General features: G+C 48.8%; 1 protein-coding gene across 2 annotated transcripts in view; it reads right to left on the bottom strand.

The window, feature by feature from the left end:
- The window catches only part of LOC145349949 (uncharacterized), a 225,861-nt gene extending 200,856 nt beyond the window's left edge, over window positions 1-25,005 (bottom strand). Inside the window, exons 1-2 of one of the 2 annotated variants that reach the window (XM_080198654.1) lie at window positions 24,698-25,005; window positions 24,475-24,548 (exon numbers count right to left, since the gene is read on the bottom strand). In XM_080198654.1, coding sequence (XP_080054780.1) covers window positions 24,475-24,548; window positions 24,698-24,711 — 88 coding nt within the window. In that variant the 5' untranslated portion in view covers window positions 24,712-25,005. The remainder of the gene's footprint in view (window positions 1-24,474; window positions 24,549-24,697) is intronic. The other variant, XM_080198653.1, reaches the window with a different exon arrangement.
- Window positions 25,006-26,018: the final 1,013 nt, after the last annotated feature.

Below are 26,018 nucleotides of genomic sequence, written 5' to 3' on the forward strand. Positions count from 1 at the left end.
GCAGAGTAAAGAGAGCTAATATCTGACACTAAAACACCCAGGCCTGCCTTCACATGTATCTGTCGCTTGCAGCTACAACATTCTTGCCAGTCTAAGCAATTTCCTCCACATACATGAGTCAATCACTCCCCAGGTTTATCTTTAAGGAGGGTTTTTTTCTGAGTCAACTTCTGCTCATTGTTTCGGTGTCATCTGGGACTGAGGGGGTAGCAATCTCGCCTCCCAGCTCCCAAGGGCGAGGGTTCAAGTTCCACTCCACAGAGATGAGCGCCAATTCTGTGCCGGAGCTCCAGCGCAGCGCTGTCAGAGCGTAGCATTGTCAGAGGTCCCCTCTTTCATTCAAACTGGAATCCTGGCTGCCGTCCCATTACTGCATTGTTAATAAAAAGGACACACAGTACTATTCAGGGAAGAGCGGCACAGTGGGTTAGCACTGCTGCCTCTCAGTGCCAGGGACCTGGGTTCGATTCCTGGCTCGGGTCACTGTCTGTGTGGAGTCTGCACGTTCTCCCCGTGTCTGCATGGGTTTCCTCCGGATGCTCCGGTTTCCTCCCACAGTCCAAAGATGTACAGGTTAGGTGGATTGGCCATGCTAAATTGCCCCTTAGTGTCCACAGACGTGCAGGTTTGATGGATTGGCCATGCTAAATTGCCCCTTAGTGTCCGAAGATGTGCAGGTTAGGTGGATTGGCCATGGTAAGTTGTCCCTTAGTTTCAGGTGGATTAGCAGCGCAAATACACGGGATTACGGGGATAGGCCTTGGGTGGGATTGTGGTCAGTGCACACTCAATGGGCCAAATGGCCTCCTTCTGCACAGCAGGGACTATATGGATTCTATAATATTCCTCATTCTGCGCAGTGGTTAGTGCCGCTACCTCTGAGCGACAGGCACCCGGGTTTGATTCCCAGCTTGAGTCACTGTCTGTGCAGAGTCTGCACATTCTCCCCGTGTCTGTGTGGGTTTCCTCCGGGTGCTCCGGTTTCCTCCCACAGTCCAAAAGACGTGCTGGCTAGGTGGATTGAAGGAGAATTTAGCACAGCCAATGTACCCGAACAGGCGCCGGAGTGTGACAACTAGGGGATTTTCACAGTAACTTCATTGAAGTGTTAATGGAAGCCTACTTGTGACACTACGTTAAAAAAAAGAGGTATACTATCAGTCTTACTGTGAGAATAAACTTCAAAGTTGAAAGGGAGCCTTTGACATCAGCTTTGAAGCGAGCTCAAGAGAATTGTTTTCTAAACCATACAAAGGGTGGCTTCTTAAATCAATTCAAACCTTGGCAAAGGACTAGCCTATAAATAAAAAGTTAAAGGTGGTTCCGTTCAGGTGGCAAAGATCATTCCAAAGTTAACCCCAAACATCATTTTTCTTTCATGAAAGCAACGCTAAAAAAAAACTCCACTTGAATATACTTTCAGCAAAAGGCACCTGTAACTCTCAGGTACACAAAAGGACAGTCTTTGCAGTGGGATCAAGCCTGACTTTAGAAACCTTAGCACACAACTTGGGGCAGCACGGTGGCACAGTGGTTAGCACTGCTGCTTCACAGCTCTAGGGTCCTGGGTTCGATTCCTGGCTCGGGTCACTGCCTGTGTGGAGTTTGCACATTCTCCTCGTGTCTGCGTGGGTTTCCTCCAGGTGCTCCGGTTTCCTCCCATGGTCCAAAGGTGTGCGGGGTAGGTTGATTGGCCATGCGAAAAAAAATTGCCCCTTAGTGTCCTAAGATGCTTAGGTTAGAGGGATTAGTGAGTAAAATATGTAAGGATATAGGGTTAGGGCCTGGGTGGGATTGTGACTCGATGGGCCGAAGAGCCTCTTTCTGCACTGTAGGGTTCTATGATAACCTGCTCGCTCTCAGATTTTTAGTTGAAGGTCTCCCCTTTTCCAATGTACCAAGGAGCCTCAGCTAAATGATTGATAGTCATAGAATCCCTATAGTGCAGAAGGAAGCAATTGAATGTATTCAAGAGGCAGCTCGGACTTGGGGTGAACGGGATCAAAGGTTATAGGGAAAAAGCAGGATTAGGCTATTGAGTGGGTGATTAGCCATGATCGGGAAGTTCAGAAGTGATGTTAGGGGTAAGTTTTTCACTCAGAGGGTGGTGAGTGAATGGAATCGGCTGCCATCAGTGGTGGTGGAGGCGAACTCGCTGGGGTCTTTTAAAAGACTTCTGGATGAGTATATGGGGTTTAATGAGATTGAGGGTTATAGATAGGTCTGTAGGTTGGTAGGTGTTGATGTGATCGGCGCAACTCGTGGGCCGAAGGGCCTGTTTGTGCTGTAGTGTTCTATGTTCTATGTGATGAATGGTGGAAGAGACTCAAAGGGCCGAATGGCCTCCTCCTCCTATCTTCTATTCAGTCCATTGAGCCTGCCCCAACAACATCCCCACCCAGGCTTATAAATAACCCTGCGTATTTACCCTGCTAATCCCCCTGACACCAAGGGGCAATTTCGCATGGCCAATCCACCTAACCTGCACACCTTTGGACTGCGGGAGGAAACCGGAGTGCCTGGAGGAAACCCATGCAGAGCCGGGGAGGATGTGCAGGCTCCACACAGACAGCATGGCACGGTAGCACAGTGGTTAGCACTGCTGCTTCACAGCTCCAGGGACCTGGATTCAATTCCCAGCTTGCGTCACTGTCTGTGTGGAGTTTGTACATTCTTCTGTGCCTGCATGGGTTTCCTCCGGGTGCTCCAGTTTCCTCCCACAGTCCAAAGAAGTGCAGGTTAGGTTGACTGGCCATGCTAAAAAAAAAAAATTGCCCTTTAGTGTCCTAAAATGCTTAGGTTAGAGGGATTAATGGGTATAATATGTAGGGATATGGGGGTAGCCCTGGGTGGCATTGTGGTCGGTGCAGACTCGATGGGCCAAAGGGCCTCTTTCTGCACTGTAGGGTTTTATGGTGCTATGGACAGTGACCCACGCCGGGAATCGAACCTGCGTCCCTGGCACTGAGAGGCAGCAGTGCTAACCACTGTGCCACAGTGCCACCCAATTCATCCATTCCAATTCTCTTCCCAAACCACCTAGGGTGGAATTTTACCGGCACAACTGCCCAAGTTAAGAGGTTGGGGTTGAGTGTGTGAAAGGTGGCCATTCTACCCACATGCCTGTGGCAGCTCTTTGAAAATGGTTATCCATAGGCTAGAATCCCCATAGTGCAGAAGGAGATCATTCGACCCATCAAGTTGGTGCCAACTCTCTGGAAGAGCATCTTACTCAGGTCCATCTCTCTGCCCTGTACATTTAGTGTGACCCCATACATTTAGTGTGGCCAATCCACCTAAGCTGCATTTCTTTGGATATAAGGGGCAATTTACCATGGCCAATCCACCTAATCTCTACATCTTTGGACACTAAGGAGCAAATTAGCATGGTCAATCAACCTGACCTGCACATCTTTGGACATTAAGGGGCAATTTAGCATGGCCAATCCACCTAATTTGCACATCTTTGGACACTAAGGGATAATATAGTAAGATCAATCCACCCAACCTAATATGGGGAGAATCCCGCCTCAGATCTGAAGGTGGATAAATCACCTAGACCGGATGGACTACATGCCAGGGTTCTAAAAGAGATAGCTGAGGAAATTGCGGAGGCATTGGTGGTGATCTTTCAGGGATCACTGGAGGCAGAGAGGGTACCAGAGGACTGGAAAGTATCTAATGTAACACCGCTGTTTAAGAAGGGAGGGAGGCAGCAGACTGGAAATATAGGCTGGTTAGCCTGACTTTGGTCATTGGCAAAGTTTTAGAGTCCATTATTAAAGATGAGATCGCGAAGTGCTTGGAAGTGCATTATAAAGTAGGACAGAGTCAGCACAGCTTTGTCAAGGGGAGGTCATATCTGACAAATCTGTTAGAGTTCTTTGAGGAGGTAACGAGGAAGTTAGATAAAGGAGAGCCAGTGGGCGTGACGTATTTAGATTTCCAGAAGGCCTTTGACAAGGTGCCGCATAGGAGACTGTTAATTAAGTGCCCCTGGTGTTAAGGGTAAGACATGGATAGAGGATTGGCTGACTGGCAGAAGGCAGAGAGTGGGGATAAAGGGGTCTTTTACAGGGTGGCAGACAGTGACATGTGGTGTGCCTCAGGGGTCAGTGCTGGGACCACAACTTTTCGCAAATATGCATTAACAATTTGGAGGGAGGAACTGAAGGCACGGTTGCTAAGTTTGCAGATGATACAAAAACATGCAGAGGGACAGGTAATATTGAGGGCTGCAGAAGGACTTAGACAGGTTAGGAGAGTGGGCAAAGAAGTGGCAGATGGAATACAATCTGGAAGAGTGTGAGTTTACACACTTTGGAAGGAGGAATGGAGGCACAGACTATTTTGCAAATGGGGAAATGCTTAGGAAATCAGAAACACATAGGAACTTGATAGTCATTGTTCAACATTCTCTTAAGGTTAATGTGTAGGTTCAGTCGGTAGTTAGGCTGGCAAATGCAATATTAACATTCATGTTGAGAGGACTAGAATACAAAGGCAGGGATGTACTTCTGAGGCTGTATAAGGCTCTGGTCAGAATCTATTTGGAGTATTGTGAGCTGTTTTGGGCCCCGTGCCTGACGAAGGATGAGCTGGCCTTGGAAAGGGTCCAGAGGAGGTTCACAAGAATGATCCCTGGATAAAGAGCTTTTCATATGAAGAATGATTGAGGATTCTGGGTCTGTACTCATTGGAGTTTAGAAGGATGAGGGGGATCTTATTGAAACTTACAAGATACTGCGAGGCCTGGATAGAGTGGACGTGGAGAGGATGTTTCCACTAGTAGGAAAAATTAGAACCAGAGGGCACAACCTCAGGCTAAAGGGACGATCCTTTAAAGCAGAGATGAGGAGGAATTTCTTCAGCCAGAGAGTGGTGAATCTATGGAATTCATTGCTACAGAGGACTGTGGAGGCCAAGTCATTGAGTGTCTTTAAGACAGAAATAGATAGGTCCTTGATTAATAAGGGGATCAGGGATTATGGGGAAAAGGCAGGAGAATGGGGATGAGAAAAATATCAGCCATGATTGAATGGCGGAGAAGAATCGATGGGCCAAATGGCCTAATTCTGCTCCTATGTCATATGGTTTAAGTACGCATCCAACTCCCATCGCCCGCACAAGAAACTTGCCCCAGATAACAGCAAGCAGCTTAAAAATAAATTCCTCAACTCTCCTCTGCTTACTGCCGGTGCTCACCCAGTGAAAGCAGTCGCTATCAAGCTGTGTCCCTTTGCCCACCCCTCCACTATCCAATCCCCCCCCACCCCCCACTTAACCCTCTCTGCTCGAAGGAGATGAATTCCAGCCACTTCAATCTCCCCACATCAATGTGACTCCGCGTCCCTGGCGGAGTGGGGGAGGAGGTGAATCTTGTAGCGATTCCATGCTCTGCTCTGCACGGTTCTCCATGAGGCCCACCTGAACTTACTGGGGAAACAACGCAAACACATAACAGCGCAGTTCATAGAAGTTAATGGAAGCAATTTTGGCAGGCGTGTTATTTAACCTGTTCCTGCAGGCCGGTGGGATTCGCCACATAACAGTCCCACACATCCTGCAGCCTCAGGCTAATCTACACAGCTGTTCCAAGCAGGACATCTCCGCACCGCAGAGCTTTCGGCTGTGGGTGTTACTGGCAAAGGGTATCCCTCGATGCCTTTGAGCTTTCCCCTCGTGCCACCGCAGTTCTGCGGCGATGGTGTTCGATGGGGGAGCTCCTGAGGCAGTGACAGTGAGCGTGGAAATGAGGAACAGGAGGAGGCCATTCAGCCCTTCCAGGCCACCCCGCCATCCATTTTGATCATGGCCGATCGTCAAATTCAATATCCCGATGCCCCCCCTCCCCATATCGCACTCGAACATTTCAGGGGGCAGTTAAAAGTCAACCACATTGGCTCTGGAGTTAGAGTGGGTAAGAGTGGCAGAGTTCCCTCCCTAAAGGGGCATTAGGGGGTGGGTTTTTCAGACAGTCCTTGATAGTTTCATGGTCACTGTTACCAAGGCTGACTTTCTCAACACGAAAACATGTTCATTCAATTCATTTAGTTTCCAATAGCGGTCTTGAGGCCTCAAGACATAGGAGCAGAATTAGACCACTCGGCCCATCTAGTCTGCTCTGCCATTCAATCATGATTCCTATTCCCATTCTTCTGCCTTCTCCCCGTAACCCTTGATCCCCTTATTGACCAAGAACTTATCTATCTCCGTCTTAAAGACACTCAGTGACCCGGCCTCCTCTGTGGCAAAGAGTTCCACAGACCCTCTGGCTGAAGAAATTCCTCCTCATCTCAGTTTCAAAGGAGCGTCCCTTCACTCTGAGGTTGTGCCCTCCGTTTCTAGTCTCTCCCACTAGTGGGGACATCCTCTCCACATCCACTTTATCCAGGCCTCTCAGTATTGTGTAAGTTTCAATTAGATCCCCCCCTCACTCATCCTTCTAAACTCCATCGAGTACAGATCCAGACTCCTCAACCGCTCTTCGCGTGACAAACCCTTCATTTCCAGGGATCGTTCTTGTGAATCTCCTTTGGACTCTTTCCAAGGCCAGCACATCCTTCCCTAGGCATGGGGCCCAAAACTGTTCACAATGCTCCAAATGGGGCCTGACCAGAGCCTTATTCAGCCTGGGAAGAACATCCCTGCTCTTGTATTCTAGCCCTCTCCTCATGAATGTTAACATTGCCTTCTGGCCATATTGGGATTTGAACTCCTGGCCTCCCCCCCCCCTCCAAGAGCATCAGCCTGGGCCTCTGGGTTACAAGTGCGGTGACATTACCACACTCAGCCGCCCCCCGCAATGTGAGTCGCAGCCTTGAAAAAGAATGTTTTCTCTCCCTTGGTGACCATGAAAATCCTGCGTGCCATCAACTCTGAATGGCAAAAGGCACCCCCCCTCACCTACCCCAACCACCACCCCCCCTTCCCCTCCCCATCCCAATCTGCTTCAAGGACAACAGAGCGATTCCCACACAAAGCCAACTGCTTTCCCCGTCCAGCTGGACGCCGTCCAAGGGAGATAGCACCCCCCCACCCCCCCCGGAGTGAGTTTTACTGCAGAATTCCGGTTTCCTTGTGCGACTGCGAGACTGGGGAATATCGGCTGGAAATCTTTGCGGAGCTTCACAAGTTAGCTAAAATCCGTCTGGTTATCTGGACATTCTCATGAGCAGACTTGGGGGGGTGGGGAGGGGAGGGAGAACCGCGCACAGACAGATGAACGGGATCATTGTAGTCAGAGGAATCCTTTTAGGTTCTGAAGGAGAGTCATCAGCGAAGACTGACAGTTTAAATTTAATCTCCAAATTGCTGCACTCCCCCCAAGGAATTCCAGCACCCTTTTGCTCCGAAGAATTCGAAGCATTTCCATTCATTCCTGCGGGAGTGAGCCATTCGATTTCTGGACACACAAAAAGAGTCAAGTCGGCTTATCTTGACAAACAGAAAAAGGATGGTTTCACAGTTTAACCGATCTTTCTAACTTTGTTACTTGTCTCATCTCCCCTGCTCAACCTTAGAATGCCGTTCTGGTCTGCGTCCAAAACAGAGGACGAACACCATTCTCCAGTGATTACCCTGGCCTCGCTCATTCGCTCACCCAACCGAAGGTTGTGGGTTCAAATCCTGTTTCCCCAGGCTCGAGCAGAAAGGCAAGCCTGGTACCCCCGGCATTGTACTGAGGGAGTTTAAAATTTACTTGGTCGCACAGCGGGATAGCACTGCTGCCTCACAGCGCCAGGGACCCGCAGGTTCGATTCCTGGCTTGGGTTACTGTCTGTTGTGGAATCTGCACGTTCTCCCCGTGTCTGCGTGGGTTTCCTCCGGGTGCTCCTGTTTCCTCCCACAGTCCAAAGATGCGCTGGGTAGGGTGCATTGGCCATGCTAAATTCTCCCTCAGTGTACCCGAACAGGCACTGGACTGTGACAACTAGGGGATTTTCACAGTAACTTCATTGCAGTGTTAATGTAAGCCTACTTGTGACACTAATGAATAAACTTTAAAAACCGTTTATTTATTAGCGTCGCAAGTAGGCTTACATTAACACTGCAATGAAGTTACTGTGAAAATCCCCTAGTTGCCACACTCAACCGCTTGTTCGGGAACACTGAGGGAGAATTCCGGAGGAAACCCACACAGACACGGGGAGAACATGCAGACTCCGCGCAGACAGTGACCTGAGGCCGGGGAAGAGGCAGTCTTCTCAAAGAAGACCCAACCCCAGTGAATTTTCAGAGCTTTTGTCCCTGTGTGATGGGTGATAAGTGCTGGCCCAACCGGCGACGCCCACACCCCACGAATGACTAAGAGACATCAGCAGCTCCAATGAGTATCCACGTGGTATCTGCATTAGGAGATGATGGAGAGATCTGGGAGATCCCACGAGCCTGGGTTTCCATGATGGGACAGGCTAACGTTCTGCGTCACACTACCACACAGCTGGGCAGAGTTTTGGCTGAGTAATGAATTCTCTGTTGTTGCGGGCAGCAGGTATGGGAATGGACGAGACTGGGGGATCCCATCCAGACAGCGAGTGAATGGGGGGGGTGGGGTGGGGGTGGGGAGAGACAGAGAGTGAGAGAGAAAGAGAGAGAGTTGGAGGATAGAGAGAGGGAAAGAGTGGGGGGGATAGAGAGAGAGGGAGCGAGGGGGGATAGAGAGAGAGGGAGAAAGAGAAAGAGAAAGGAACAGAGAGAAAGAGTGGGGAGATAGGGAGAGGGAGAAAGAGTGATGGGAATAGAGAGAGAGAAGAAGAGGGAAAGAGTGGGGAGGAAGAGAGCGAGAGCAAGAGCGGGGGGATAGAGAGAGAGAGAGCGACGAAGGGGATGAAGAGAGAGTGAGTGTGTGAGAGAGAGTGAGAGAGAGAGAAGGGAGGAAGAAAGACTGAGAAACAGAGGGGGAAGAGACAGAGAGAGATAGGAGTGGGCGAGTAGAGACAGAAAGAGGAAAGGGAGGAAGAAAGTTTGAGTGTGTGAGAGAAAGAGGAGAATAGAGAGGAGGGAGAGAGTTGGGGAAAGAGAGAGGGGAAAAGAGAGGGGGGGAGTGAGAGAGAGAGAGAGAGGGGATGAAGAGAGATAAAGTGTTGGGGGGTAGACTGAGAGAGGAAGGGGAGGAAGGGAAAGTGAGTGTTGCGGGAGCAGAAACAGCGAAAGAGAGAGAGTGTGGGAGGAGAGGGAGTGGTGGGGAGGAAGAGAGTGAGTGTGTGAGAGCGAGTGAGAGAGAGATAGAGAGAGAGAGTGTGGGGTAAGGGGGCAAAACCTTGAAGTCTTTGAAGAGAATTCTGAGCTACACTGGGAAGAGGACTCGGGGCAAGTGGGAAAGCAGCAGTTTTGGACAAGGGGAAGTTTTCGGAGTGGGGAGAACAGGAGATAAATCACTCAGTAAGAATTGGCCACTGACGGAGAACACACAGAGGCGGTCAGAGCCTACAGGACAATGACCACCGCAATGAATCACTCACTTCAAGAGGGAATAATGAGGGCGAACGGGAAACCTTTATTCAGCCACCAAGCATTTGTCCCCATCACATGACCAGACAACATCACTCCACATCCAACTGGGAAAGAATGCAAACATTCCAGTCAGGACTAGTGCTTTCTTTCACCAAGATATTCAATTTCTGACCTCTAATCAAGGGCTGACCCAACCCTGAATTCCACTAAGACACTGAAGAATGGTCAGAAACGGTGCCAACACTCGGGCCAGCAGTGACCCCTCCCTCAATGGGCCTTGCTGACTTCAGCAGCCTTTTCCAAGCAGAAGCATGTTGGAACCAGTCGGCAGAGGATGAAGTTGAGAACAGCAATTACAGAGCAAACCCCCGCAGTGACTGTACTGCCTTATGATACATGACTTGCACCAACACGAGCATCACCCACCAACAGGCTGAACATTAATGCGGGCGGCACGGTGGCACACTGCCAGGCCTCATAGTGCCAGGGCCCTGGTTTTAATTCCAGCCTTGGGTGACTGTCTAAATGTGGTGTTTGCACGTTCTATCCACGTCTGCGTGGGTTTCCTCCGGGTGCTCCGGCTTCCTCCCACAGTCCAAAGATGTACAAGTTAGGTGGATTGGCCATGCTAAATTTCCCCTTAGTGTCCAAAGATGTGCAGGTTAGGGGGATTGGCCATGCTAAATCGCCCCTTAGTGTCCAAAGATATGTAAGTTAGGTGGATTTGCCATGTTAAATTGTCCCTTAGCGTCCAAAGATGTATAGTTTAAGGGGATTGGCTATGGTAAATGCATCGGCTTGCAGCAATAGTGGGGGCATGGTTGGGATGCTTATTTGGAGAGTCAGTCCAGATGGGCTAAATGGCCTCTGTAGGGATTTTATTATTACTGAGTAAAGGGCGATAATTGAGGTTCTCTCACGGTGCTTTAGTCACAGCCAAAAGGTATGAACCCATCAGCCGCCTTCTCACTGACCTACACTTGTCTCTGGTTGCATTTTAAAATGCTTATCCTAGTGCTCCAAGTTCCTCCAAGACTCCTTCTCTCTCTCGCTCAGTCCGCTCCTCCTGCCCTTCAAGAATGTGACTCGGATCCAACATCTGAGCTCTTGCGCACCCTCCCCTGTTTCTCCTGGAGGCTTCTTGATGGTGTAGGCCATAGGCTCCGGAATTCCCTCCCTAAACCTCTCCACCACCTTCAGGACATTCCTTAACCCTCGCCTGCTTAATTCATGGCTCTGACACCTCTTTATAAATCAGTGCCAATGTCAAAGTCGTTCTGGTCACAGTGCTGCCACCATTTTCGGGGGATGAAGAGCAAGCGCCACATAAATGCAAGTCGCAGCTGTTGTTGAAACAGGCCTTTTCAGGTGAGGCCAACAGCTTAAGTAGCTCTTTGAGCTGTCAGCCTGCTGTGTTTGTTTCCCCTCCTCCCAGCCTTTGCAACATTTTTTCCCTGAATTTAAATACAGGTTGATGCTTGCCACTGTTCTACTTTAGTCCAGAGATGCAGCGGGAACATTGGAAACAGGGTTTCCGAGCCAAGGCGAGACCATCAGTGGGCTCTCTGGTCAGACAAGAGTGTAGCTCACCCAGGTCCACCCAGCAATCCCTACATTAAACACTGTGGTAGATTGGCCATGCTAAATTACCCCTTTGTGTCCAAAGATGTGTAGGTTAGGTGGATTGGCCACGCTAAATTGCCCCCTAGTATCCAAAGATGCGCAGGTTAGGTGGATTGGCTATGCTAAATTGCCCCTTAGTATCCAAAGATGAGCAGGTTAGGGGGATTGGCCATGCTAAGTTGCCCCTTAGTGTTCAAAGAGGTACAGGTTAGATGGGTTGGCCACGCTAAATTGTCCCTCAGTGTCGAAAAATGTGCAGGTTAGGGGGATTGGCCATGTTAAATTACCTTTTAAAATCCAAAGATGTGCAGGTTTGGGGGACTGGCCATGCTAAATTGCCCCTTGGTGTCCTAAAATCTGCAGGTTAGGGGGATTGGCCATGCTAAATTGCCCTTTAGTGTGAGGGGATTAGCAGGGTAAATACATGGGGTTATGGGGATAGGATCTGGATGGGATTGTTGTCGGTGCAGACTCTATGATTCTATGATCTCAATCCATTTGGCCCCAGTTTGTGGCACTCTGGCACCTCCAAGGTCAGAGTGCTGCTGATCTTTCTCTACATCCTAGCTATGACTGTAACACTACATTCTGCATTCTCTCCTTTCCTTCTCTATGAACGGTATGCTTTGTCTGTATAGCGCACAAGAAACATTACTTTTCACTGCATGTTAATACATGTGATAATAATAAATCAAATCAAACAGGCCTCTGGAGATGAAAGGTCACTGATGAACTCCGAGGTCGTGTGTTTGTGAAGGTGGTCTGGTGTTCACAGCTGCCAGGAGGTGGGGTATCTGCAGGACTTGCACATACACACACACACACACACAGACGGACTCACAACGCAGATGGGCCTGGGCCCCTGACAGATTTAAGCTGTTAATGGCCTTATCTGACTATCCAGCTAGAACAGGGAGATGGGAGCTCAGCAGAAAGAAGTGAGGAATTTTCCATCTCGCTGTCAGAAGCGGAGAGGTTTTTAATCGTCGACAGGGCTGGCGATAAGGGTGAGATATCTCAGCTTTTTCCAGTCTGTGTGAGGAGGGAGGGAGAAAGGAGGGAGGGCGGGAGGAGCTAGACACCGCTGATGCCAGGGTTCTTCCTGATAAAGGAAGAACGGCTAATGTTACGCCGTTGTTTAAGAAGGGTGGCAGGCAAAAGGCGGGGAAAATTAGGCCGGTTAGTTTAACGTCTGTTGTAGGAAAAATGTTAGAATCCGTGATCAAGGAGAAAATAGCAACGCATCTTGAGGAGAATTGTTTGGTAGAGCGGACGCAGCACGGTTTCATTAAGGGGAAGTCATGTCTGACAAATTTATTGGAGTTCTATAAGGATGTGTCTAGGGCGGTGGATAGAGGAGAGCCGGTGGATGTGGTCTTTCTTGGTTTTCAGAAGGCGTTTGACAAGGTACCTCACAAGAGGTTATTACAGAAGGTCAGGGGGCATGGAGTTGGGGGTAGGGTGTTAGCGTGGATAGAGGATTGGCTGTCAAATAGGAGGCAGAGAATGGGGGTCAATGGGTGCTATTCAGATTGGCGGTTGGTGACTAGTGGAGTGCCCCAGGGGTCGGTGCTGGGGCCTCAGCTATTTACCATTTATATAGATGATCTGGAGGAGGGAACCGAGTGCATGGTGTCGAAATTTGCTGATGACACCAAGATTGGTGGAACGGCAAATTGTGTGGAGAGTCTGCAGAAGGATCTAGATAGGCTGGGCGAATGGGCCAGGAAATGGCAAATGGAATTTAATGTTGGCAAGTGCGAGGTGGTCCACTTTGGTAGGAAGAATGGTAGGAAGGACTATTACTTACGTGGCGAAAAACTGCAGCATGCGACGGTGCAGAGGGACCTTGGGGTCCTTGTGCATGAGTCGCAAAAACCCAGCCTGCAGGTGCAGCAGGTGGTCAGGAAGGCAAATGGGATGCTGGCCTTCATAGCGAGGGGGATTGAATATAAAAGTAGGGAGGTCTTGCTGCAGCTGTATAGGGCACTGGTGAGGTCACAGCAGGAGTACTGTGTGCAGTTTTGGTCGCCGCACTTACGCAAGGATATTTTGGCCTTGGAGGGAGTGCAGAGGAGGTTTACTAGGCTGATACCGGAGTTGAGGGGGTTGAGCTATGAGGAGAGGCTGAATAAACTAGGCTTGTACTCGTTAGAGTTTAGAAGAATGAGGGGAGATCTCATTGAGACGTATAAGATGATGAATGGGATGGATAGGATAGAGGTGGAGAGGCTCTTCCCGCTCAGAAAGGACAGTAGGACTAGAGGGCACAGCCTCAAGATAAAAGGGGGGGTGGTTTAGAACGGAGTTGAGGAGGAACTTCTTCACTCAAAGGGTGATGAATCTCTGGAATTCTCTGCCCATTGAAGTGGTGGAGGCTGCCTCACTCAATACTTTTAAGACGCGGGTTGATAGGTTTTTGATAGGCAGGGGGATTAAGGGTTATGGGGAGAGGGCGGGAATGTGGAACTGAGCCACGACAGATCAGCCATGATCTTATTGAATGACGGGGCAGGCTCGAGGGGCTAGATGGCCTACTCCTGCTCCTATTTCTTATGTTCTTAAAGGACGTTACACAAACAACTTGCACATCTTTCCACGATGAACCTTGTCAAAACGCAGTGGGAATGGGTGGAGTGGGGGGCATGGTTCTCAGGGGAGGCAATGGCTTCATGGTATTATCGCCAAACTATTAATCCAGAAACTCAGCTAATGTTCTGGGTTCAAATCCCGCCACAGCAGATGGTGGAATTTCAATTCAATAAAAAATATCTGGGATTAAGAATCTACTGATGACCATGAAACCATTGTCGATTATCAAAAAAACCCACCCGGTTCTCTAAAGTCCCTTAGGGAAGGAAATCTGCCATCCTTATCTGGTCTGGCCTACATGTGACTCCAGAGCCACGGCAATCTCAACTGCTCCCCAAGGGACGGGCAATAAATGCTGCCCAGCCAATGACACCCATGTCCCACAAATGAATAATGAAAAAAGACATTGTGGGGTGTGCTACCCATTACTGACAAAATGCACCCCCCCACCAAACCCTTTCGCTATGTAAGGAGGGGTTGCAAGGACGGGGTCATTGAATCCCTATAGTGCAGAAGGAGGACATTCGGCCATCAAATCTGCACCCAGCACAACCCCACCCAGACCCTATTCCCACAGCCCCTCACATTTACCCTTCTAATCTCCCTGACACTAAAAGTCAGTTTAGCATGGCCAATCCACCTAACCTGCACATCTTTGGAGCATGGGAGGAAATTGGAGCACCCAGAGGAAACCCACGCAGACACGGGGAGAACGTGCAGACTCCACACAGACAGTGAACCGAGGCTGAAATTGAACCTGGATCCCTGGCGTTGTGAGGCAGCAGTGCTAACCACTGTGCCACCGTGGGTCATTGTTTACATCACTGTCCAGCTCACGGCCACAGAGTCTGATAGACAGAGAGTGTCAGAGGTTTACGCTGACTGTGGTAGCTTTTCTCCACTCGGGGAGTTCAGAGCCACGGTCAACAACTTGTTTGATTCAAATGTGTTGATGGCAAAATGATGTAAAACGTAGGCAACACGAAGGACTTATTATAGACCAAGGTCAATCAGTTTGTAATGATGGGACTGTTAAATAGAACCGCGCCTTACAAATGTGTTTACCAGCTGTGAAGCTCAGTTGTAATGAGGTTAACCCAAATACTGATAAAGGCAAATTACCGCTGGAATCTGAACAACAGCAGAAACTCCTGGAAAATCGCAACAGGGTCCGACAGCATCTGTGGATGGGCTCTGACTCAAAACGTTGGCTCTACTCTCCCTCCACGGGTGCCGTCAGACCCGCTGGGGTTTTCCAGCATTTTCCTCTCCTCGTTAAGTGAAATACTGTCCATTCAAAGTCTTGACTTTAAGTATAAGGGGGCTTGATGAATGCCCTGATGGGCCCACTTTTAGCTAAACCTAACCTGCCCTCTCCTCCCTCCACCACTCTTCCATCCTCCCTCCCCCCACCACTCCCCAAACGTCCGCCCTGCCCTCCTCCCTCCCCCCAACCCCACTCCCTCCCCTCTGGAAGATGCAAAGTGCTTTGACTTACGATGGAGTGGAGAAAGTTAGCCATAAACCCCCCCCCCCCACCTCAGTGCAAGTCAGGACATGTTTCCCCTCTCCACCCCTGCGGCCCCCCACCCCCACAACCCCACCCTTGCCTCATCCACAAGGGATTTACTCCCATTGCCAGGGGTAACTAGACTGAATGGATAAGGGGAGTTCAGCCCTCCACACTGCGACACTTCCATGACAGGGACATTCAGCCAGGATAGCTTTCGCTCCCAGGCTTACTTGTATGGCGCAGTGGTTAGCACTGCTGCCTCACAGAGCCAGGGACCCGGGTTCGATTCCCAGCCTGGGTCACTGTCAGTGCGGAGACTGCACATCCTCCCCATGTCTGCGTGGGTTTCTTCCAGGTGCTCCAGTTTCCTCCCACTGAAAGACGTGCTGGTTAGGGTGCATTAGCCATGCTAAATTCTCCCTCAGTCTTACCCGAACAGCCGGAGTGCGGCGACTAGGGAATTTTCACAGTAGCTTCATTGCAGTGTTAATGTAAGCCTACTTGTGATACCAATAAATGAATAAAAATAAATAACACCTCGTTTACGGGGCAGCCTTAGCTCTGAACCGGACACCCCTACGTCAGCGGAAGGGAGGAGGAATGGGTTTGGCGGAGGGGTGGGGGTGGGGGGTGTATATAAAGGCAAATGGACACTGATGGTGGGGCAATCAAAATCTGGGGTGCCTCCAGAAGGACAGAATCGGAGGAGTGCAGAGGTTAAGCAGGGCCGGGGAGGGAGGGGGTAGGGGCAGTGGGGCAGATAGGGAGGGGTGGGGAAGGGGGCAGAGAGGGAGAGGTGATGCCATGAAGGAATTTGAACACAAAGGCAAAAATGTTAAGGATCGGCATGTTTGGGGACCTGCGGTAGGTTTGGATAAGCAATCACCAGGGGCAGCAATGAGTGTTGTCGGAGTGCAGGTGAACAGGGTGATAGATAAACCCATCTCGAAGAAAGGTACTGTGTCCTGGCCTGGGTAGGTGTTACGCCCAAGGGGCTGAGTGCATGGGAGCCAGAGCCTTCAGTGCACACACTCATATTTATAGCTGGGATGGGTCAGAGAACTAGAGTCAGAGAAATGTACAATGTAGAAACTGGCCCTTCGGCCCAACTCATCCACGCCAATCAGTTTTTCTAAACTGTCCCATTAGCCTGCGTTGGGCCCATATCCCTCTAAACCTTTCCCATCCATGCACCTGTCCAAATGTCTCTTAAATGTTGTAATTGTGCCCACCGCCTCGGGCAGCTCATTCCGTATACACGTCACCCTCTTGTGTGAAAAAGTTGCCCCTCAGGTCCCTCTTAAATCCTTCCCCTCTCACCTCACACCTATACCTTCCAGAACAAAGAACAATGAAAATTACAGCACAGGAACAGGCCCTTTGGCCTTCCAAGCCTCCACCAACCATGCTGCCTGACTGAACTAAAACCCCTTACCCTTCTATACCTTTCTATTCCTATCCCATTCATGTATTTGTCCAGATGCCATCTCAAATGTAGGACTCTGCCATCCTGGGGGAAAAGACTGTGGCTATTCACCAGATCTATGCCCCTCATGATTTTGTAAACCTCAATAAGGTCACCTGTTATCCTCCTACACTCCAGCGAAAATATCCCAGCCTCACCTTATAATTCAACCCTTCCAGTCCTGGTAACATGCGTGTGAATCTTTTTTGTGCCCTTTCCGGTTTAATAACATCCTTCCTGTAGCGGGGCGACCAGGATTGTACACAGTAATCCCAATGTGGCCTTATCAGTGTCTTGCGCAGTTGTAACATAACACAACACACGTGGGAGACACAGTGGCGCAGTGGTTACCACAGTTGCTTCACAGTACCAGGGACCCAGGTTTGATTCCAGCTTCCGGTCACTGTCTGTGTGGAGTGTGCACGTTCTCCCCGTGTCTGCGAGGGTTTCCGCCAGGTGCTCCGGTTTCCTCCCACAGTCCAAAGATATGCAGGTTAGGTGGATTGGCCACGCTAAATTGATCCTACGGTCGGGGGATTAGCTAGGGTAAATACGGGTTGTGGGCTTAGGGCCTGGGTGGGATAGTGGCCGATGCAGAGTCAATGGGCTGAATGGCCTTCTTCTGGATTGTAGGGATTCTATGATTCAATGCTCTGACTGATGAACTGTGGGACATTCCATCTCAGTTCATTCAGGGTTAACCACTGGGTATTCTTCTACATCCTATCAACTTTATACACAAACATGGTTCAGCATTCACATTCTCCTCTCTGAGTAGGGGGTTGTGAGGTTCACATCTCAGTCCAGCTATTTTATCTGCAGTCGCTGCAGACCGGAACCCTCCTGGGATTCTAAGGCAGCACAGTGACTCAGGGACAAACATAAGGTCCTCCGAGATGAGTGAAAAATCCTGCATCTCTACTTCAAAGTAGGGTACCTCTCCTTTGTTCTGGGATCAATATTTTATCCCTCGACCAAGATCACTAAAAATGTTAGAAACTAAAAGCAGGAGGAGGCCATTCGGCCCTTCGAGCCTGCTCCGCCATTCATCTTCATCTTGGCTGATCATCAAATTCAATATCCTGATTCCCCCTTTCCCCCCAATATCCCTTGATCCCTTTAGCCTCAAGAGCGATATCTAATTTCTTCTTGAAATCACACAACATTTTGGCCTCAACTACATTCTGTGGGAGTAAATTCCACACATTCACCACTCTCTGGGTGAAGACCCCTCACCTCAGTCCCAAAAGGTTTACCCCTTATCCTCAAACGGTCACGTTGCAGCTTGTGGGATCTTGCTGTGCACTAGTCGGCTGCTGCGTTTCCTCAGTCGCAACAAGGACGACACTGCAGATTATTTCATTGGCTGGCGATTGCTTTGGGAGGTCCAGGTCAGGAGAAGCAACGCAACCTTTTCCCAATGCACTCAAATACTTCCATAGGGAGGATTCTCTGATTTAAACTTCATCAAGTATATCTTTATTCCAAAGGTGCACTGCAAATGCAAGTTGTTGTTGTAGTACAGGTGGCTTTGTGGAAAGGTGTGTGTGTGTGTTAGAGTGTGTATTAGCATGTGTGTGTCGAAGTGTGAGGGTGTGTGTGGGTGAGTGCGTGTGTGTGTTAGAGTGTGTATTAGCGTGTGTGTGTGTAAGTGTGAGGGTGTGTGTGGGTGAGTGTGTGTGTGCGTGTTAGAGTGTGTAGTAGCGTGCGTGTAAGTATGAGGGTGTGTGTGTGTGTGTGTGTGTGTGTCTGTGAAAGTGTGTGAGAGTATGTGCGAGTCTGTGTGTGTGGGTCTGTGTGAATGTGTTTGTATGTGTGTGTGTGGGTTGTGAGAGTATGTTTGTATGTGTGAGTGAGTTTGTGTATGTGTTTGTGTGCATGTGTGTGTGTGTGGGTTGTGTCCGCGCGCGCGCGCGTGTGTGTGTGTGTATCTGTCAGTGTGCTATTATTTTTCAATTGGCCAGCTAATCTACAGGATAACCACAACCATTCCTCAGTCAATTCACCACGAGTGATCTAACCACAGGAACCTGTATTGGAGCCTCAAAGTCTCACACTGAGGGACCCAGTGCTGACACGCAGCGCTGTACCCCAGACAGCTCATGGCACCAACTTCAGAAATCAAATCCCATAATCAAACATGACTCTTCTTTGTGTGCACTCTGAGCCCCGACATACTCAGGAGATCACATCTGCTGTAACTTTCTACGAGGCAAATTCCGTCTACTCCATCCTGAAATGCAACAGGTAGATCCATCCACCCTCCTCCGAACGACACAATTACTCACCTTCTGACTTCCCCCAACAACTTCCCCTAAAGCCTGTCTACCATCTACAAGGATACAAGTCAGGAGTGTGATGGAATACTCCCCACTTGCCTGGATGGGTGCAGCTCTAACAACACTCAAGAAGCTCAACACCATCCAGGACAAAACAGCTCCACTTGATTGGCACCACATCCACAAACATTCACTCCCTCCACCACCGATGCTCAGTAGCAGCAGTGTGTACTATCTACAAGATGCACTGCAGTAATACACCAAAGATCCTAAGACAGCGCCTTCCAAACCCACAACCACTTCCATCTAGAAGGACAAGGCCAACAGGCACATGGGAACACCCCCACCCACAAGTTCCCCTCCAAGCCACTCAAGAACAGCTTCTTCCCTGCTGCCATCAGACTTTTGAATGGACCTACCTTGCACTAAACTGATCTTTCTCTACACCCTAGCTGTAACTATAACACTACTTTTCTGCAGCCTCTCCTTTCCTTCTCTATGAACGGTATGCTTTGTCTGCACAGTGCACAAGAAACAATACTTTTCACTGTATACTAATACATGTGACAATAATAAATCAAAATCACCCTGACTTGGAAATATATCACCGTTCCCTCACTGTCGCTGGGTCAAAATCCTGGAGCTCCCTCCCTAACAGCACTGTATCTACACCTCATGGATGGCAACGTTTCAAGAAGGCAGCTCACCATCACCTTCTCAAGGGGCAATTAGGGATGGGCAATAAATGCTGGCCTAGCCAGCAACACCCACATCCTATAAATGAATTTAGAACCCAGCAGGGTTCTGCGCAGCGAATAGCACCCTCTAAACAATGAGCAGACCCAAAGGAATCATCCCAGCAAACTATTCCTCTGGATCGGAAAGAGCCAACATTCCAACCTTCCCGCTCTTCAGAACATCCCCAAGTACTCTGCAACCAATGGAGTACTTTGAGTGTTAAATGCTGTTGTCATGGAGATGGAAATGGCGGACCAAATACATTCAGCAAGACTGCAGAAACAACAATGAGATTTACCCCCACATAATCCATTTTACTGATGGAGGTTTGGGGGTTGAATATTAGCCGCAACTCTGGAGAAACTGTCCCAAATCTTCCTCGAATAGTGCCAATGAATAACCTACATCCTCCTAAAAGGAATGGTCTCCTTTTAGCAGCTCATCTGACAGAGAGCGGTGACAGTGACAGTGCTGCACTCCCTCGGCGCCGCTCTCCCTCGGCGCTGCAGGAATAATCCCCTAGTCGCCACAGTCTGGTGCCTCTTTGGGTCAGTGCACCCAACGTAACCCTTTCAGACTGTGGGAGGAAACCGGAGCACCCGGAGGAAACCCACACAGACACAGGGAGAATGTGCAACTCCACACAGACAGTGACCCAAGCTGGGTATCGAACCCGAGTCCCTGGCGCTGCAAGGCAGCAGTGCTAACCCACTGTGCCGCCGTGCCACCCCACAGTCACACAGTTTCCTTCCACAATCTGAAAAAAACATGCTGGTTAGGGTGCACTGGCCGCGCTAAATTCTCCCTCAGTGCACCCGAGCAGGCGCCAGGGTGTGGCGACTAGGGGATTTTCACACTAACTTCATTGCAGTGTTAATGTAAGCCTACTTGTGACACTAATAAATAAAACTTAGCAGAGGGAGAGTTTCCAAAGCAGTAACAAATTTTACCAGTGATGGGCTACCTAGGCTAGTAAGTGGATAGCGTGAGTGGCCCTCCTGCATCTCCAAGGATCACAAGATTGAAACTGGGCTTGTTCACTCACTGTGACCCCATGGATGAGATTAAATCCATTTAATACATGCCAAATATTTCATAATCAGTTCCAGAAAATGCTGAATTGTTTATATATTAATAGAACTGTCATCAACTCCAAATGTTAAAGACAAAACAAATAGTGATGCTTTGGACACAGAGGGAGCGCATGGCTCTCCCACTCAATGTTGTGAGTAATCAGCACACTCCTCGCCTCACTCACCCTCGCTTTACGTGTGAATTGCTTCAGTCAGACAGGCAGGAAAAGAAACTACACGGACGGGAATCAGTGGAATGTGGTTACCCTGCGCCTGGGCAACAGTCAACAAAATGTCTGGTGGGGGCCGCACTCAGACCCCAGACAGGCCACACTCACCACCTCCCCGGCTTACCCACCACTAAATTAGACTGGGCCAGTTAGCAGCAGCAACCTTCCCGGTGAAGCTAACACCGCTCAGCGTTCAGTGGCTCAGAGGAGTTAGAGGGCGCAGAGAGGGCAATGGGGAAGCTGCAGAGAAGATTTACGTGGACTGCAGAACTGAGAGATGACAGTTATCGAGAAGGACTGAATAGACTGGGACTCTAGAAAAAAGCTATGGGGATTGGGGAGGGGTGTGGGTGTGACGCGGGGATCTTTAAAACCAAGAATGGGCTTGATAGGAGGGTGTTAGAGATGTCCTCACAGGTAAGGGTCTTTCACAATTAGAAATCATAAATTTTCTTGTTAGTGACTTCCTCAGGATCAAAGCTGATTGGCTCCCACTCCAGTCTGACATGGCTGATAAGAGATAGGAACAGGAGGAGGCCACTCAGCCCTTCAAGCCCATTCCACCATTTAATAATAGCGCGCCTAATCCAACACCCACCAACCCACATTCCAATCTGATCTCCGTAAAAAGAAAATCGATTAAAACATTATCAATTTCAGCCTTGGAAATAGTCCAAGGACTCTAATTCCACAGCTTCCTGGGGTAAAGAATTCCAAAGATTCACCACTCTTTGAGAGGAAAAGTTCTTCCTTAATCCCTCTTCATTGGATCCTTGCAGTGCAGCAGGAGGCCATTCGGCCCACTGAGCCTGCACTGACCACAATCCCACCCCGGCCCTATCCCCACAACCCTTCTTATTTACCCCTGGACACCAAGGGGCAATTTAGCATGGTCAACCCACCTAACCTGCACGTCTTTTGGACTGTGGGAGGAAACCGGAGCACCCGGAGGAAACCCATGCAGACATGGGAGAATGTACAAACTCCACATAGACAGTGACCCAAGGCTGGAATTGAACCCGGGTCCCAGGCGCTGTGAGGCAGTGATGTAACCACTGTGCCACCGTACTGCCCTGAGTCAAAGATTTAAGAAATTTACCCAGAGAGTGGTAAGGATGTGGGACTCGCTACCAGAGGGCGTAACTGGGGGAGAATTACATCGTTCTGGGTAAGTGGAACCTTGACAGATAAATGAGAGGCTGGTACTGGAGTATTAACACCTACACAGAGCAGCTGGGTTGAACTTTAACTTCAATGTGAAAACAATATCAACTGGGAGACACATGGGAAATTTGAAATACAAAAAAAACACACACAACTGATTAAAAAGTTGCACCAAGGTCCTTGAAGCAAAGCATTCTCTCACAGATTTCCCCGTTATTTCTGGAGAGACTGAGAGTTACATTTCTCCCCCACCTTATCTGCTGCAGGGAACCTTCAGATCACACAGCAAGGAAGTCCTGCAGCAAAAGATAACCAGGACATGTGGAGATTCACTCCGTCCTCCCCCCACTCCCCAGCAGCCAACAAATTGAGCAAGAACCTCCAAATTACTCAGCTTTCTGTCAGTAAACATACATTTCCAATCCGCCACCCCCCCCACCACCAAACACTGAGCAAAAATAAAACACACATTCCCCCCTGTCTCACCCACCCCCACATCAAACTAAGCTGAGATTCAAACACAGCAACAACAGCAAGGCAACAACTCGTAAGCTTTTATGCAAATACAATCATTTGAGGCAGGCTGGTGAAGTACTTCTCTCTCTCACACACACTCACTTACACTCTCACTTACACTCCCTCACACACACTCACTCTCACACACACTCACTCTCACACACACTCCCTCACTCACTCTCAGACACTCCCTCACTCACACTCTCACACACTCACTCTCATACACACTCTCAGACACTCCCTCACTCACACTCTCACACACTCACTCTCATACACACTCTCAGACACTCCCTCACTCACACTCTCACACACTCACTCTCATACACACTCTCAGACACTCCCTCACTCACACTCTCACACACTCACTCTCATACACACTCTCAGACACTCCCTCACTCACACTCTCCAACACTCACTCTCATACACACTCTCAGACACTCCCTCACTCACACTCTCACAGACACTCCCTCACTCACTCTCACACACTCACTCTCATACACACTCTCAGACACTCCCTCACTCACACTCTCACACACTCACTCTCAGACACTCCCTCACTCACACTTTCATACACACACTCTCACACACTCACGTACACTTTCATACACACACTCTCACACACTCACGTACACTTTCATACACACACTCTCACACACTCACGTACACTTTCATACACACACTCTCACACACTCACGTACACTTTCATACACACACTCTCACACACTCACGTACACTTTCATACACACACTCTCACACACTCACGTACACTTTCATACACACACTCTCACACACTCACGTACACTTTCATACACACACTCTCACACACTCACGTACACTTTCATACACACACTCTCACACACTCACGTACACTTTCATACACACACTCTCACACACTCACGTACACTTTCATACACACACTCTCACACACTCACGTACACTTTCATACACACACTCTCACACACTCACGTACACTTTCATACACACACTCTCACACACTCACGTACACTTTCATACACACACTCTCACACACTCACGTACACTTTCATACACACACTCTCACACACTCACGTACACTTTCATACACACACTCTCACACACTCACGTACACTTTCATACACACACTCTCACACACTCACGTACACTTTCATACACACACTCTCACACACTCACGTACACTTTCATACACACACTCTCACACACTCACGTACACTTTCATACACACACTCTCACACAGTCATATACACTCCCTCACTCACACTCTCATACACACACTCACTCTCATACACTCACATAACTCTCATCCACACACTCACACACACTCCCTCACTCACACTCTCATACACACTTATACACACATACTGTCTCTCTCACACATACTCTCTCACTAACACACACACTCCCTCTCTCTCACAGACTACACACACGTTGCCATACACTCTCACTCTCACACAGACACATACACACTCTCCCTCACTCTCTCACACACTCACAGATACACACTTTTCATACACTCTTGCACACACTCAACTCTCACATACATCTCTCACACAATCTCACATGCTCTCTCTCACACTCTCACATACACTCACAAACACGCACTTTCTAATACACTCTTGCACACTCTCAGCTCTCACATACACTCTCTCACACACTCAGACACACTTTCACACTTTCTCATACATACTCACACAAACTCTCTCACGCTCTTTCACACTCACATCTCACACAGTCTCACACTCTTTCTCTCACACATTCACACACTCTCATACACTCTCTCTCACTCACACACATACACTCTCTTACTCTCTCACACGGGAGAGTGTACCTGAATATTGGGCTATTGCTGGAGCGCTGAGAGTCAGGACAATGAGAATCGCTGCTTCCCACCACAAGCGGCATCTGCAAAGCGAAACAAACAAAAAGAAAGGCGAACTTTGAATCCGGCTTTGAAAGACACAAGCAAGTTATGTTTGCAGGAAGAGACGTGTGAATGCCCGGGCTCTGATCCAAAGCAGCAGAGCCCAGGAGAAAGCGAGTGATGGTCTCACCTTCTGCCAGGCATGACTGGTGTAGATGGGAGTGCGCTAAAGCACACACAATGCAGCGAAACTCCCCACAGTGCAGCCTGTGAGAACAGCCTCACAGCTGACTCTGGGAGAGTAAGTGTTGGAGAAAGAGACACACACTCACACACAGAGGAGGGCACTAAAATATTAACTCTCACTGCCTCGGCTTGGGCAATCCCCGGGTCCTATCGCCTACCCAACTAAAATCCATCAACCAACTAGCCATCCAGTTAAAGTTCACTTAACACAATCACAAAAACTTCTGCGTCTTGCAACAATAGTATCTGCAAACTCTCAGCACAGGTATACTGAGCATCAGCGGGAAAGAAGGCGAATTCTTCAGTGTCGGGATTGAGAAGCGGGGGGGGCGGGGCGTAAAATGAGGTAAAGAACAAGAGGTCAGCAAGAATTGGCCTGAGAGTTCCCTTAAACCTGGAGACTGTCGGGCCGTATGTAACACAATATTGTGCATTATAATGCAATTACTAACTGCACCATCACTGTGCACGATAGTGGAATTACTAACTGCACTATAACTGTGCACTATAACTGAATTATGAATTGCACCATCACTATGCATTATAGTGGAATTACTAACTGCACCATCACTGTGCACTATAGCGGAATTACTAACTGCACTATAACTGTGCACTATAACTGAATTATGAATTGCACCATCACTATGCATTATAGTGGAATTACTAACTGCACCATCACTGTGCACTATAGTGGAATTACTAACTGCACCATCACTGTGCACTATAGTGGAATTACTAACTGCACCATCACTGTGCACTATAGTGGAATTACTAACTGCACTATAACTGTGCACTATAACTGAATTATGAATTGCACCATCACTATGCATTATAGTGGAATTACTAACTGCACCATCACTGTGCACTATAGTGGAATTACTAACTGCACCATCACTGTGCACTATAGTGGAATTACTAACTGCACCATCACTGTGCACTATAGTGGAATTACTAACTGCACTATAACTGTGCACTATAACTGAATTATGAATTGCACCATCACTATGCATTATAGTGGAATTACTAACTGCACCATCACTGTGCACTATAGCGGAATTACTAACTGCACCATCACTGTGCACTATAGCGGAATTACTAACTGCACCATCACTGTGCACTATAGCGGAATTACTAACTGCACCATCACTGTGCACTATAGCGGAATTACTAACTGCACCATCACTGTGCACTATAGCGGAATTACTAACTGCACCATCACTGTGCACTATAGCGGAATTACTAACTGCACCATCACTGTGCACTAT

The sequence above is a fragment of the Carcharhinus amblyrhynchos genome, chromosome 11 (assembly GCF_965287045.1).
Source record: "Carcharhinus amblyrhynchos chromosome 11, sCarAmb.v2.hapA, whole genome shotgun sequence".
NCBI classification, from domain to species: domain Eukaryota; kingdom Metazoa; phylum Chordata; class Chondrichthyes; order Carcharhiniformes; family Carcharhinidae; genus Carcharhinus; species Carcharhinus amblyrhynchos.